The following is a 14,065-nucleotide window of genomic DNA, read 5'->3' as shown; positions in this document are numbered from 1 at the left end:
CTTAAAGGCAACAAGACTGCGGACAAAGACCACTAGGGGGTGCACCAAGAAAGCATAAAAAATGCGGAGACAAAGAAACAGGACAAAACTGTCAATGGAGGATATTGAGTTCAGAACCACACCTTTTAAGGTCTCTTAAGAACTGTCTAGAAGCTGCCGATAAACTTAGTAAGGCCCTCGAAAAGACTGGTGAGACCGCCGATAAATGTAGTGAGATCCTCAAGAAATCTAATGAGACCCTCGATGTTGTGATAAAGAACCAACTAGAAATTAAGCATACACTGACTGAAATAAAGAATATTATACAGACACCCAACAGCAGACCAGAGGAGCGCAAGAATCAAGTCAAAGATTCGAAATGCGAAGAAGCAAAAAACACCCAACTGGAAAAGCAAAATGAAAAAAGAATCCGAAAATATGAAGATAGTGTAAGGAGCCTCTGGGACAGCTTCAAGCGCACCAACATCAGAATTATAGGGGTGCCACAGGATGAGAGAGAGCAAGATATTGAAAACCTATTTAAAGTGCCGAAACCGGTTTGGCTCAGTGGATAGAGCGTCGGCCTGCGGACTGAGAGGTCCCAGGTTCGATTCCGGTCAAGGGCATGTACCTGGGTTGCGGGCATATCCCCAGTGGGAGATGTGCAGGAGGCAGCTGATCGATGATTCTCTCTCATCGATGTTTCTAACTCTCTATCTCTCTCCCTTCCTCTCTGTAAAAACCTATTTAAAGAAATAATGACAGAAAACTTCCCCCACCTGGTGAAAGAAATAGACCTACAGGTCCAGGAAGTGCAGAGAACCCCAAACAAAAGGAATCTAAAGAGGACCACACCAAGACACATCATAATTAAAATGCCAAGAGCAAAAGACAAAGAGAGAATCTTAAAAGCAGCAAGAGAAAGAAACCCAGTTACCTACAAGGGAATACCCATACGACTGTCAGCTGATTTCTCAACAGAAACTTTGCAGGCCAGAAGGGAATGGCAAGAAATATTCAAAGTGATGAATACCAAGAACCTACAACCAAGATTACTTTATCCAGCAAAGCTATCATTCAGAACGGAAGGTCAGATAAAGAGCTTCACAGATAAGGAAAAGCTAAAGGAGTTCATCACCACCAAACCAGTATTATATGAAATGCTGAAAGGTATCCTTTAAGAAGAGGAAGAAGAAAAAAAAAGGTAAAGATACAAATTATGAACAACAAATATGCATCTATCAACAAGTGAATCTAAGAATCAAGTGAATAAATAATCTGGTGATCATAATAGAATCAGGGACATAGAAAGGGAATGGACTGACTATTCTTGGGGGGGAAAGGGGTGTGGGAGATGCGGGAAGAGACTGGACAAAAATCGTGCACCTATGGAAGAGGACAGTGGGTGGGGAGTGAGGGCGGAGGGTGGGGCGGGAGCTGGGAGGAGGGGAGTTATGGGGGGAAAAAAAAAGAGGAACAAATGTAATAATCTGAACAATAAAGATTTAATTAAAAAAAATATTGATACAAACAATGACTGATAAATTGCTTAAACTTATTCTAGTATCTCCCTATATACCACATTAAGAGTAAAAACATTTTCAGAGTGCTTGACTAATTTCCCTTGTGATGAAATATTTACAGCTCTAATGTTACATACTCTTCAAACTCGAGAGAAAGCAACATATAACTGACCATGTCTGAAAACGGGTTCAGGTAGGAATATTCCTACTCTGTCTAGAGTTTGTCCTTGTGATTTATTAATGGTCATCGCAAATGCTGGCATTATGGGAAACTGTCTTCAAATTAATTTAAATGGGAGGCCAGTGTCAGATGGGGACAAATATTGCGCATGCGCTAGTCAATATTTATTTTTAAATTGCCAGTGTGCATCATATGTACCAGCTGGTCACTTGGCCGGTTGGACGAACGGACGGTCAGTCACTTAGCCTTTTTATTATTATAATCTATATATATAAAAGGCTAATATGCTAAGTGTCCATCTGGGTAACAACGTCACATAGCAACACTTGGCTTCCTCTCCCTAGTGACTGGCCTCCTTCAGTTTCTTCAACCCAGGAATATGACTCGCTTTATAGCAGGTGGAAACATTTTACACTTCAACCAAATATCTGCGAAGCATTTTCCCATGCCTTATCTCATTTGATCTTCACAGAAGTCCTGTAGTAGATAGATAGCAGACTCTGTAGAATCCTATTTTTTTTTCTTTATTGATTAAGGTATTACATATGTATCCTTATCTCCTATTAACCCCCCACCTCCCACTCATGCCCTATTTTCTTTTCCTTAGCCAGAAAATGGAGATTTAGAAAGCTTAGAAACTTGACCCAACTGAAAAGAAGTAAGAAATGGTGGACCTTGAAAATGACTTCAGGTTTTCTCACTGCGTAGAATATAGTCAAACACTGCTGCAGTTAAATATTTTACCCTTTGTTCTCCCTGCATGATCTACAATAATAATCTGCTTCAGTTTGATATTTACTGCTGTGTTGCTGACAATTACCTGAAAGAGAAGTTGGGGTGCTTCACTGGCTGGAAAAAGTTTAGCTAAATCAGAAAGCAGGTCTAATTAAGCAATTTTATTATATATATATGTGTGTGTGTATGTATATAGATAGATAGATATATATACATATATCTATCTATATATATGGCTAAGTTGACTTGTGCATGCGCACTACATATAAAGCTCTCTCTGGTGCCAATCGCACGTGTGTGTTTTGATCTGTCATTGTCAGTTGTGAATTTGGTTGATAGTTCTATTATAGAGAAAGGGTGAATAGTGATATTAAAATATTCTAATTAATTTCCTTTCAATGTGCACGAATTTGTGCACTGGGCCACTAGTGATTTATATCTCCAGAAATTTCATTTATTACATTTGTTTTTAATATTACCCAATGGTTGTAAAAAATAACTTCTGATAAGAAAATAACTACCTATATTGTAGTCATTATTGTAAGAATTGGTATTTCTATAGAGAAAAAGTAAAAAATCTTAGTATTTTTTCATTAACTCTTTTTTGTTTGTTATTTGCTTTTGTTAATCCTCATCCGAGGATATATTTTTTTCCTATTGATTTTTAGAGAGAATGGAAGGGTGGGGTAGAGACAGAGAGAGAAACATTAATATGAGAGAGACACATTGATTGGTTGCCTGACTATTTTATAAAATTTCATTAGTATGTTATTAGCTTGCGTGTTCAAATCAGTGGTTTCAGTACATTTTTCTTTTATATTTAGTGTTTGCCTTATAGTTTTAAGAACAACATCCAGTTCTTAATTGCTGAGTTAAACTGCTACACTAGTGTTTCCCCTACAAAATGGAAAGAAACTTAGTCCTTGTGAATGTTACCTCTAGGATCCCAGCATAACTGATGTGAGAGAATGGAAACCTGTACATTATGCATCTTTTCATGGACGACTTGGCTGTTTGCAACTTCTAGTTAAATGGGGATGTGGCATAGAAGATGTGGACTACAATGGAAACCTCCCAGGTATCCATAAAAGCAAATATTTTGGATTTTCATTAATGTAAGCTTTTAAAATATTGATCATGTTTTAAGAAATTTAAACTGTCATCATGCTAATAGTTCCTCACAAAATATAAGTAGTAAGTATGTTAGCATGAACATTTTTTAAAATCTTATATTACTCCTATATTGTGTGCCTGTCATGTGACCAATTTATTTTTCTGGAATGATATCAGCAAAACATAAATTGCCAAAATTAAACTTGGATTTTCTCTTCTAGCTAGTTGTTTCCTTCGTCTACTGTGTAGAGTTATTATTTTTTTAGCTTTATACATCTCTGTCCCACAGACTACTGTATTTTTTTTAATGTGTTTATTGATTTTTAGAGAGAGGAAGGGAGAGAGAGAGAGAAACATCGATTTGTTGTTCCACTTATTTATGCAGTCATTGGTTGCTTCTTTATGTACCCTGACCTGAGGTTGAACCCACAACCTTGGCATATTGGGACGATGTTCTAACCAACTGAGCTACCTGGCCAGGGTCCGCACAGACTGCTTTTAAAAAAGTATAAATAGTGGACACTAGTGTATATGAGTTAATTTGCTAACTGCACCTGCAATCAACTGGCCAGTTGAGATCTATATTCTAAACACTGTGTCTTCTAAGAGCTGCTATAGAAATTCATAAAAGGGGTAGGTTACAGTGAGATTAGAGTGAAGGTTACTAAAATGATACTTGAATTATGTCTTAAAGGAATTTTTAGCAAACAAATGAATTGGAAGTCTATGCAGAATTATATGAACAGGTTTGATTCAATCTCTTTGCTTCTTAAAATACCCTAGTTCCCTGTGGAGCTCTGATTCCTTACCTTAGCATGCTGGGTCTTCATTATTTGGCTTTTACCTATCTACCTCCCTGCCCTCACCTCCACTCCTTTACTCTGGTGTATGTAATCATTTTGCTTCTTTCTTTCTTTCTTTTTTTTTTTTTAATTGATTTCAGAGAGAGAAAGGAAAAGGAGAAAGAGGTAGAAACATCCATGATGAGATAGATTTATTACTCGGTTGCCTCCTGCACACCTCCTACTAGTGATCAAGCCCACAACCTGGGCAGACCAGGTATTGAACCATGACCTCCTTGTTCATAGGTCAACACTCAACTACTGATCCACACTGATCGGGCTGAAGTACACCCTTTAATGTTCATTTAGTGAAGGTCTGTTGTATAAAAATTTCAGTTTTTGTGTATCTGTAAATTATTATTTTACTCTCATTCTTTTTAAAAATAATTTTTGAATAAAGTTTTAGAAATAAATTTGTGTATATGGCGTAACAAAGCATCCAGTTTCATTTTTTGCATGTATATGCCCAGTTTTCCCAACAACATTTATTGAAGAGATTGTCCTTTTCCCCTTGTATATTCTTGACTTCTTTGTCATAGATTAATTGACCACATAAGTGTGGGTTTATTTGTCTGTTCCGTTGATCTTTATGTCTTTTTTGTGCTAGTACTATACTGTTTTGGTTTCTATGGCTTTGTAGTATAGTTTGATATCAAGGAGCATGATACCTCCAACTTTGTTCTTCTTTCTCAAGATTGCTTGGGTTATTCGAGGTCTTTTGTGGTTTCATATAAATTTTAGGATTATTTGTTGTAGATCTGTGAAAAATGTCATTGGTATTTTGATAGGTATTGCATTGAATTTATAGATTACTTTGGGTAATATAGATAATTTAATGATATTAATCTTTCCAATCCCCATCCTATGGTATTTATTTGTGTTGTCTTCAGTTTTTTTCATCAAAGTCTTACAGTTTTCAGAATATAGGTCTTTTACCTTCCTGGTTAAATTTATTCCTAGGTATTTTATTCTACTTGATGCAATTATAAATGGGATTGTATTCTTAATTTCTCTTTCTGATAGTTTGTTATTAGTTGATTAAAGTCTTAAATATAAGACCTAATATCTAGTAGAAAACATAGGCAGTAAACTCTTTGACATTGATCTTAGAGATATTTTTTTGGATATGTCTCCTTCAGCAAGGACACCAAAAGCAAAAATAAGCAAATGGGAATACATGAAACTATAAAGCTTTGTATAGCAAAGGAAACCATCAACAAAGTAAAAAGACAGCCTACTGAATGGGAAAAGTTATTTACAAATGATATATTTGATAAGGTGTTAATAACCAAAATACATAACAAATTCATATAACTCAACATCAAAAGAGCCTAAAAAATCCAATTAAAAAATGGGCAGAGGACTGCAATTGACATTTCTGCAAAGAAGACTTACAGATGGCCAACAGACCTATGAAAAGATGCTCAACATCCCTAATCATCAGGGAAATAAAATATATCATACCTGTCAGAATGGCTATTATTGAAAAGTCAACCAATAACAAATGTTGTGGAGAAAAGCAAACCCGCATGCATGATTGGTGGAACTGTAAATTGGTGCACCACTATGTAAAACAGGAGGAAGGTTCATAAAAAAATTGAAAATGAAACTGCCCTATGACCCTGCAATTCCACTTCTGGTATTTACCATAGAAAATAAAAACACTGATTTGAAGATACACGCATCCATATGCTCATTGCAGTATTATTTACAATAGCCAAGATATGGAAGCAACCCAAGTGCCCATCAATAGACAAGTGGATAAAAAAGTGGTGGTACATATATACAATGGAATATTATTCAGCCATTAAAAAGAATGAAATATTGCTATTTGCAGCAATATGAATGGACCTAGAGGGTATGATGCTAATTGAGATAAGTCAGAGAAAGATAAATACCATATGATTTTACTTATATGTGGAGTCTAAAAACAAAACAAACACCAAGCAGATAAATAAAACAAAACAGAAATAGACTAATAGATACAAAGACCAAACTGATTTTGCCAGAGGGGTGGGGCTGGGGAGATGGGTGAACAAGATGAAGGAGAAAATAAGAGGTGTACAAACTTCTCTAAAGACTCCATCAAAAAACTACTAAACTTAATAAATGAATTTGGCAATGTGTCAGGATACAAAATTAACACCCAGAAAACTGTGGCTTTTTTATACACCAATAATGAACCTACATAAAGAGAAACTAAAAGACTCATTTACCATTGCAACAAAAAATTAAGATACCTAGGAATAAATTTAACTAAAGAGGTAAAAGACCTCTATTCAGAAAACTACAGGACATTGAAAAAAGAGATAGAGGAAGACATAAACAAATGGAAGAACATACTATGTTCATGGATTGGTAGAAGCAACATCATTAAAATGTCCAAAGCAATCTATAGATTCAATGCACTCCCCATTAAAATTCCAATGGCATATTTCACAGACCTAGAACAAACTCTCCAAAAATTCATATGGAATAAAAAAAGACCCCGAATAACCAAAGCAATCCTGAGAAAGAAAAACAAAGTTGGAGGGATCACAATACCAGATATCAAGCTATAATACAAAGCCACAGTTCTCAAAACTGCCTGGTATTGGCACAAGAACAGACATATAGACCAATGGAACAGAACAGAGAACCCAGAAATCTACTGAAGCCATTATGCTCAATTAATATTCAACAAAGGAAGTATGAGCATACAATGGAGTCAATACAGTCTCTGCAATAAATAGTGTTGGGAAAATTGGACAGATACCTGCAAGAAAATGAAACTAGACCACCAACTTACACCATACACAAAAATAAACTCAAAATGGATAAAGGACTTAAACATATGACGGGAAACCATAAAAACCTTAGAAGAATCCATAGGCAGCAAAATATCAGACACATGTCTTAGCAATATCTTTACCGATACAGTTCTTAGGATAATGGATACCAAGGAGAAAATAAACACATCAAAATAAACTACATCAAAATAAAAAGCTTCTGCACAGCAAAAAAAAAACAAAAACATCAACAAAACAATAAGAGAGCCCACTACATGGGAAAACATTTACCAATGTTATATACGATGAGGGTTTAATCTCCATCATTTACAGGGAACTCATACAACTTAACAAAAGGAAGATAAATGATCCAATCAAAAAATGGGCAAAGGACCTAACTAGACACTTTTTGAAAGTGGACATACAGAAGGCCAAGAGACATATGAAAACATGCTCAAAGTCACTAATCATTTGAGAGATGGAAATTAAAACAACAATGAGGTAGGTACCATCTCATACCTGTCAGAATGGTTTTCATCAACAAATCAACAAATGACAAGTGCTGTTGAGGATGCGGAGAAAAAGGAACCCTCTTGCACTTCTGGTGGGAATGCAGACTGGTGCAGCCACTGTGGAAAACAGTATGACGTTTCCTGAAAAAAATTAAAAATGGAACTCCCATCTGACCCAGTAATCCCATTTCTAGGAATATACCCCAATAAATCAGAAATACTAATCAGAAAGGATATATGTACCCCTATGTTCATAGCAGCACACTTTATAATAGGTAAGCTTTGGAATCAGCCTTAGTGCCCATGAGCAAGTGAGTGGATTAAAAAAACAGTGGTACATCTGCACTATGGAATACTGTGCTGCTGTAAAAAAGAAGGAACTCCTACCATTCGAAACAGCATGGGTGGACATGGAAAGCATTATGCTAAGTGAAATAAGTCAGTCGGAGAAAGATAAATATCACATGATCTCACTCATTTGTGGAATATAGTGAACAAAAATAGATCCAGAAGCACAGAAGCATCGAACATACTGTGAAACCTCAGAGGGAAGGCAGGGGAGTGGAAGAGGGGTGGTGGTGGTGGTTAGAGATCAACCAAAGGACTTGTATGCATGCATATAAGGGTAACCAACGGACACAGATAGTAGGAAGGTGAGGGCATGTGCTGTGGGGTGGGAGTGGCTGGGGAGAGGTCAATAGGGGAAAAAGGAGACATGTAATACTTTAAACAATAAAAAATTTAAATTAAGAAAAAGAGGTACAAACTTCTAGTTATAAAATAAGTCACAAGGGTGTAATGCACAGCATAGGGAATTTAGTCAATAATATTGTAATAACTTTGTACAAATGACATATTGTTACTAGACTTATCATGGTGATCACATCATAAGGTATATAAATGCTGAATCACTAAATTGATCACCTGAAACTCTACTTTAATAAAAAATAAGTAAAAACATTTTTAATTGAAGTATAACATGAATACAGAGAAATGCCCAATTTAAATGCACAGCTCATTGAATTTTTACAAAAGAACACTTCTCTGTAACCACTAGCCAGACTAAAAAAATAGAATAGTCTCCATATCCTCTTTTTGGTTAATCACTCCAAAATTAATCGCTACCTTGATCTGTAACATAAAATTAGTAACTTTCTTTTTCTGAACTCTATGGAATAAATTAATATATTGGCATTCCAAAGAAGACATACAGATGGCTTCTTTTGATTTTCCAAAATGGTTGTATTAATTTATATACCCATGAGCACTGTTTAAGACTTGAAGTTGCTCCACTTTCTCATTGACACTTGATTTGTTTGTTTTTAGTTTTAGTCATTCTTTTGGATGTATAGTAATATCTTGTGGTTTTAATTTGCATTTTCTCTGATAACTGCAGTTGTAGAACATCATTTCAAATACTCACTGGTCATTTGGTTATTTTCTTTTGTGAAGTACCATGTCAAATCTTTTGCCTTTTTTTTTTTATTAGGTTAGTTGTCTTTTTAAAAATCGAATTGTAGGCATTCATTATATATTCTAGATCAGTGATTTTCAATTGGTGTGCTGTGGCACACTGGTGTGCCTCAAGAATTTTTAAAACATGCAACAGCTGACTTGTTAGTCAGGGGCACTGACCGCTTTTCCGTTTAGTTTGTCAAATAAAAAAAATAACAACAGCCAGCACAACAATAGCCGTTTGATGTGAATGAATCAAAATTATACCTATTTTTTGGCGTGCTTCAGAACTTAATAATTAGTTTATGTGTGCCATGAGATGAAAAAGGTTAAAAATCACTATTCTAATAGAATCTCTTTGTCACTTACATGGGTTTTTAAATATCTTTTCCATTCTGTGGCTTACCTTTTCAGTCTTTTAAGATGTCTTTTGATTCATAGAAGTTTTAATTTTAATAACTTCTTGCTTTATGGTTACCACTTTCTGAATTTTGTTTAAAAAGTCTTTCCCTATCATCTGTGTCCATGACTTATTCATCTATGCATATAAGTTCTTTGGTTAATATCTTCCACCCACCCATCCAACCCCGCCTTCCCTTTCTTTAACATTTCTTGTCTGTTCATGGTATTCTTGTTTGTTTTTCTAGTCGTTTGTGGCTTTAAGATATATTTTGTCTATTATTTTTCAAGGAAATAGAGTAGAAATTATGATGTAGTGTGTGTCCTTAGTTTGTAATTTTGATCCAACCTTCTTGTTTATAATAAAAACCAGTGGCCCAGTGCATGAATTTGTGCACATTGAAAGGAAATTAATTAGACTAAATATTTTAATATCGTTATTTGCCCTTTCTCTATAATAGAAGTGTCAACCAAATTCATGATTGACAATGACAGATTGAAACACGTATACAATTGGTGCCGGCTGGATTTATATATAATATATATATATATATATATATATATATATATATATATATATATATATATATATATAAAGTTGCTTAATTAAACCTGCTTTCTGATTTAGCTAAACTTTTTCCAGCCCAGTGAAGCACCCTGACTTTTCTTTCAGGTAATTGTCAGCAACACAGCAATAAATATCAAACTGAAGCAGATTATTATTGTAGATCATGCAGGGAGAGCAAAGGGTAAAATATTTAACTGCAGTGGTGTTTGACTATATTCTGCGCAGTGAGAAAACCTGAAGTCATTTTCAAGGTCCACCATTTCTTGATTTCAGTCGGGTCAAATTTCTAAGCTTTCTTAATCTCTGTTTTCCGGCTAATGAAAAGAAAATAAGTTTCCACTGAGTCTCCTATCTATCTACTCCAGGACTTCTGTGAGGATCAAATGAGATGCATGAGAAAACACCTCACAGACACTTGGCTAAAGTGTGAAATGGTTGCACCTAATTATAAAGCAAGTCGTGTTCCTGGGCTAAAGGAACTGTAAGGAGGCTAGTTGCGAGGGAGAGGAAGCTGGGCATTGCTATGTGACGTCATTACCCAGTGTACACAGCGACCGTTTCCTGGCTGGGCTGGGCTGGGCTGTGGGTCGCATTTTGCGCCATGGGATCTTGGCAGCTTCGCCTGCATTTTGTTGGGCTGTTGTTGCTCTGGGGTAGTGGTGGGGCCAGTGTCCCACTTGGACGAAGACGAATGTTACTTTGTGGGCACCAGGTTCACAATGCTGTTTCTCTGTAAATGGCCAGAGTGCATCACAGCAGCTCCTGCATTGAGCATCTGTTCCCTGGTGGTCAGTGCTTTTCATAGCAACTGATCAGATGGTTGGACACTTAGCATATTTGCCTTTTATATATATACTAGAGGCCCGGTAAACAAAAATTTGTGCACTCGGGGGGGGGGGGTCCCCTCAGCCTGGCCTGTGCCCTCTCACAGTCTGGGACCCCTCGGGGGATGACCATCTGCTGGTTGATGCCTGCTCCCCAGGGGATTGGGCCTAAGCTGGCAATCAGACATTCCTCTGGCAGCCGGGCAGCCCTTGGGGGATGTCCACTTGCCAGCGGGGAGCAGACCTAAGCTGCAGTCGGACATCCTTAGTGAGGAGGCAGGAGAGGCTCCCACCACCACCGCTGTACTGGCAGCCAGCAGCTTGGCTTGTGGCTGAGCAGAGCTCCTCCATGTGGGAGCTCACTGACCACCAGAGGGCAACTCCTGCATTGAGCATCTGCCCCCTGGTAGTCAGTGTGTGTCACAGTGACCAGTCATTCCCAGTCTTTCTGCTGTTAGGGTCAGTTTGCATATTGCCCTTTTACTATATAGGATAGAGGCCTGGTGCACGGGTGGGGGTCGGCTGGTTTGCCCTGAAGGGTGTCCTGGATCAGGGTGGGGGTCCCGCTTGGGTGCCTGGCGAGCCTGGATGAGGGGCTGAGGGCTGTTTTCAGGCTGCCTGCACCCCCTTCAGGGTGGGGGTCCCCACTGGGGTGCCTGGCCAGCCTGGATGAGGGGCTGAGGGCTGTTTTTAGGCTGCCCGCACCCCCTTCAGGGTGGGGGTCCCCATTGGGGTGCCTGGCCAGCCTGGATGAGGGGCGGAGGGCTGTTTTCAGGCTGCCTGCACCCCCTTCAGGGTGGGGGTCCCCACTGGGGTGCCTGGTCAGCCTGGATGAGGGGTTGAGGGCTGTTTTCAGGCTGCCCGCATCTGCTTCAGGGTGGGGGTCCCCACTGGGGTGCCTGGCCAGCCTGGATGAGGGGCTGAGGGTTGTTTTAAGGCAGGCCAAGCCTGCAACTGAAGCTCCCAGTCTCTCCTTTTTTTCTTTTTTTTTTATTCTGGGATTTATTTACCTTCTGTAATTGAAACTTTGTTGCGGCTCCAGCTCCGAGGCCGGCTAGCTGAAAGCAGGTTTCTGGGGTTTGTTTAGCTTCTATAATTGAAACATAGTTGCATTTCGGAGCTGTTGCTTTCAGGCTCAGAGCCAGGCCGCGGCAGGCAGGGAACCTTGGCTTCCTCCATTGCCGGGGCAACCACGCCTCATGTTTGCTTCAGCTGCGTGGCTGCCGGCCGCCATCTTGGTTGGCAGTTAATTTGCATATCACCCTGATTAGCCAATGGGAAGCATAGTGGAGGTATGGTTAATTACCATGTTTGTCTATTTTTTTAAAATATATTTTATTGATTTTTTACAGAGAGGAAGGGAGAGAGAGAGTTAGAAACATCGATGAGAGAGAAATATCGATTAGCTGCCTCCTGCACATCTTCCACTGGGGATGTGCCCGCAACCCAGGTACATGCTCTTGACTGGAATCGAACCAGGACCTCTCAGTCCGCAGGCCGACGCTCTATCCACTGAGCCAAACCGGTTTCAGCTACCATGTTTGTCTATTATTAGATAGGATTAGAGGCCTGATGCATGAAAATTCATGCAAGAGTAGGCCTTCCTTCCCCTGGCTGCCAGCACTGGCTTCCCTCCGGCACCCAGGACCCGGGCTGCTTCCCTCCTCCTGCCACCTTCTGGCACCCGGGACCTGGGCTGGCTTCCCTCGGGCCACCTGCAGGCACCAGGACCTGGACTGGTTTCCCTCCAGCCCTGGCTTCATCAGGAAGCATGTCCGGAATGACATCCGGAAGACCTCCGGTCATATTACCCTTTTATTATTATAGACATATAATGTTTATGTAAAATTGACAAAATACATAGTGTTAAAAGTAACATCATTCATATTTGCATAGTGACTATTTTGGCTTATTTCTTCCCCTTTTTTTTGCAAAATACTTAAGAATTTTGTCTATTATTTATCTATCTTACATAGCAAGCATTTTCTCATGTAATGATAAACTGCATAACTGGGACTTCACTTTCCAAGAAAACATTCTGGGGCCTGCTCTTTGGTGAGCGTCCTCTTGCCTCTCCACACTCATAGTAAGTATTGCTTTGGCTTGACTAGAAGGCCGAGTAAGGACATGTAGGCTGGAAAAAGATCTATTCTCTTTGCTCAGGGTATGTCCCTGTGAGGATTAGAGACAATGTATCATTTATTTTTTTATGATTATTTTTATTGTCAATTTAAAAATGAAATTCTTTTTTCTTTCTCACCTATAGTTCACTTAGCAGCCATGGAAGGCCACCTTCACTGTTTTAAATTTCTACTCAATAGAATGAACAGTGCAACACAAGCTTTAAAAGCCTTCAATGACAATGGAGAAAATGTGCTGGACCTGGCCCAGAGGTTCTATAAGCAGAACATTTTACAGTTTATCCAGGGGGCTGAGTATGAAAGAAATGATCCAAAAGATCAGGAAAGTAAGTAATAAACCTGAAATGTTTTAGCATTTAATATGTAGAATAAATTGAAAAGGAAAAGAAAGAAGTTGTAAGTTAAACATTAAAATATGTTACGTACCGTTGTCCATATATTTATACAGTTTCTTTTCTTTATTGAGAAATATTTTAGGCAGAAATGTACAGAGATTAATATAATGAGCAATCTTCATACCATTGGGTTTAAGAATAAAATAGTTGTTGCTAATCCAGCTGGAGATGGGTAGGGAAAAAGAATACATGCCTAGAAATAAAGATTTTTCAAAGTCTAATTTGAACTCATCACTTTTGCTAACTTTCCATTGGAAAGAGTTTAGTTACATGGCCATATACTAGTATTATCTAGGATCCTGGAGATTTTGCCACCTAGATGAGAAGCCTCATCTAAGCTGCAGCTCGCTTACTAATGAAGGGAAGGGATTTTAGTAGACAACTAGCAGTCTTTGAAACTTCTTTTAAAACTTTATTAAAATGGCATACAAGGGTATGTATCCTTTTATGACTTAACTTCTATGTCATATTTTTTAGGTTAGGTTGATAGATGTATCCTGGTTTTGTTTTTTAAATCCTCACTGGAGGACATGCTGAGAGAGAGAAACATTGATGCAAGAAGCGGATGGGTTGCTTTCTGAACATGTCCTGACTGGGAATTGAACCAGCAGCCCTTCAGTGCACAGCACC

General features: G+C 38.4%; 1 protein-coding gene across 5 annotated transcripts in view; it reads left to right on the top strand.

Annotated features, from left to right (window-relative positions):
* Window positions 1-14,065, top strand: part of ANKRD42 (ankyrin repeat domain 42) — a 57,068-nt gene that overhangs the window by 12,934 nt on the left and 30,069 nt on the right. For all 5 annotated transcript variants that reach the window (XM_036324826.1, XM_036324829.1, XM_036324827.1 and 2 more), the window contains exons 5-6: window positions 3,361-3,496; window positions 13,166-13,366. In XM_036324826.1, the coding sequence (XP_036180719.1) occupies window positions 3,361-3,496; window positions 13,166-13,366 (337 nt within the window). The remainder of the gene's footprint in view (window positions 1-3,360; window positions 3,497-13,165; window positions 13,367-14,065) is intronic.

Source organism: Myotis myotis, unplaced genomic scaffold (assembly GCF_014108235.1).
Source record: "Myotis myotis isolate mMyoMyo1 unplaced genomic scaffold, mMyoMyo1.p scaffold_m19_p_10, whole genome shotgun sequence".
NCBI lineage: Eukaryota > Metazoa > Chordata > Mammalia > Chiroptera > Vespertilionidae > Myotis > Myotis myotis.
The sequence above is the reverse complement of the archived record's forward strand: the minus strand, read 5'-3'. Positions and strand labels throughout refer to the sequence as shown.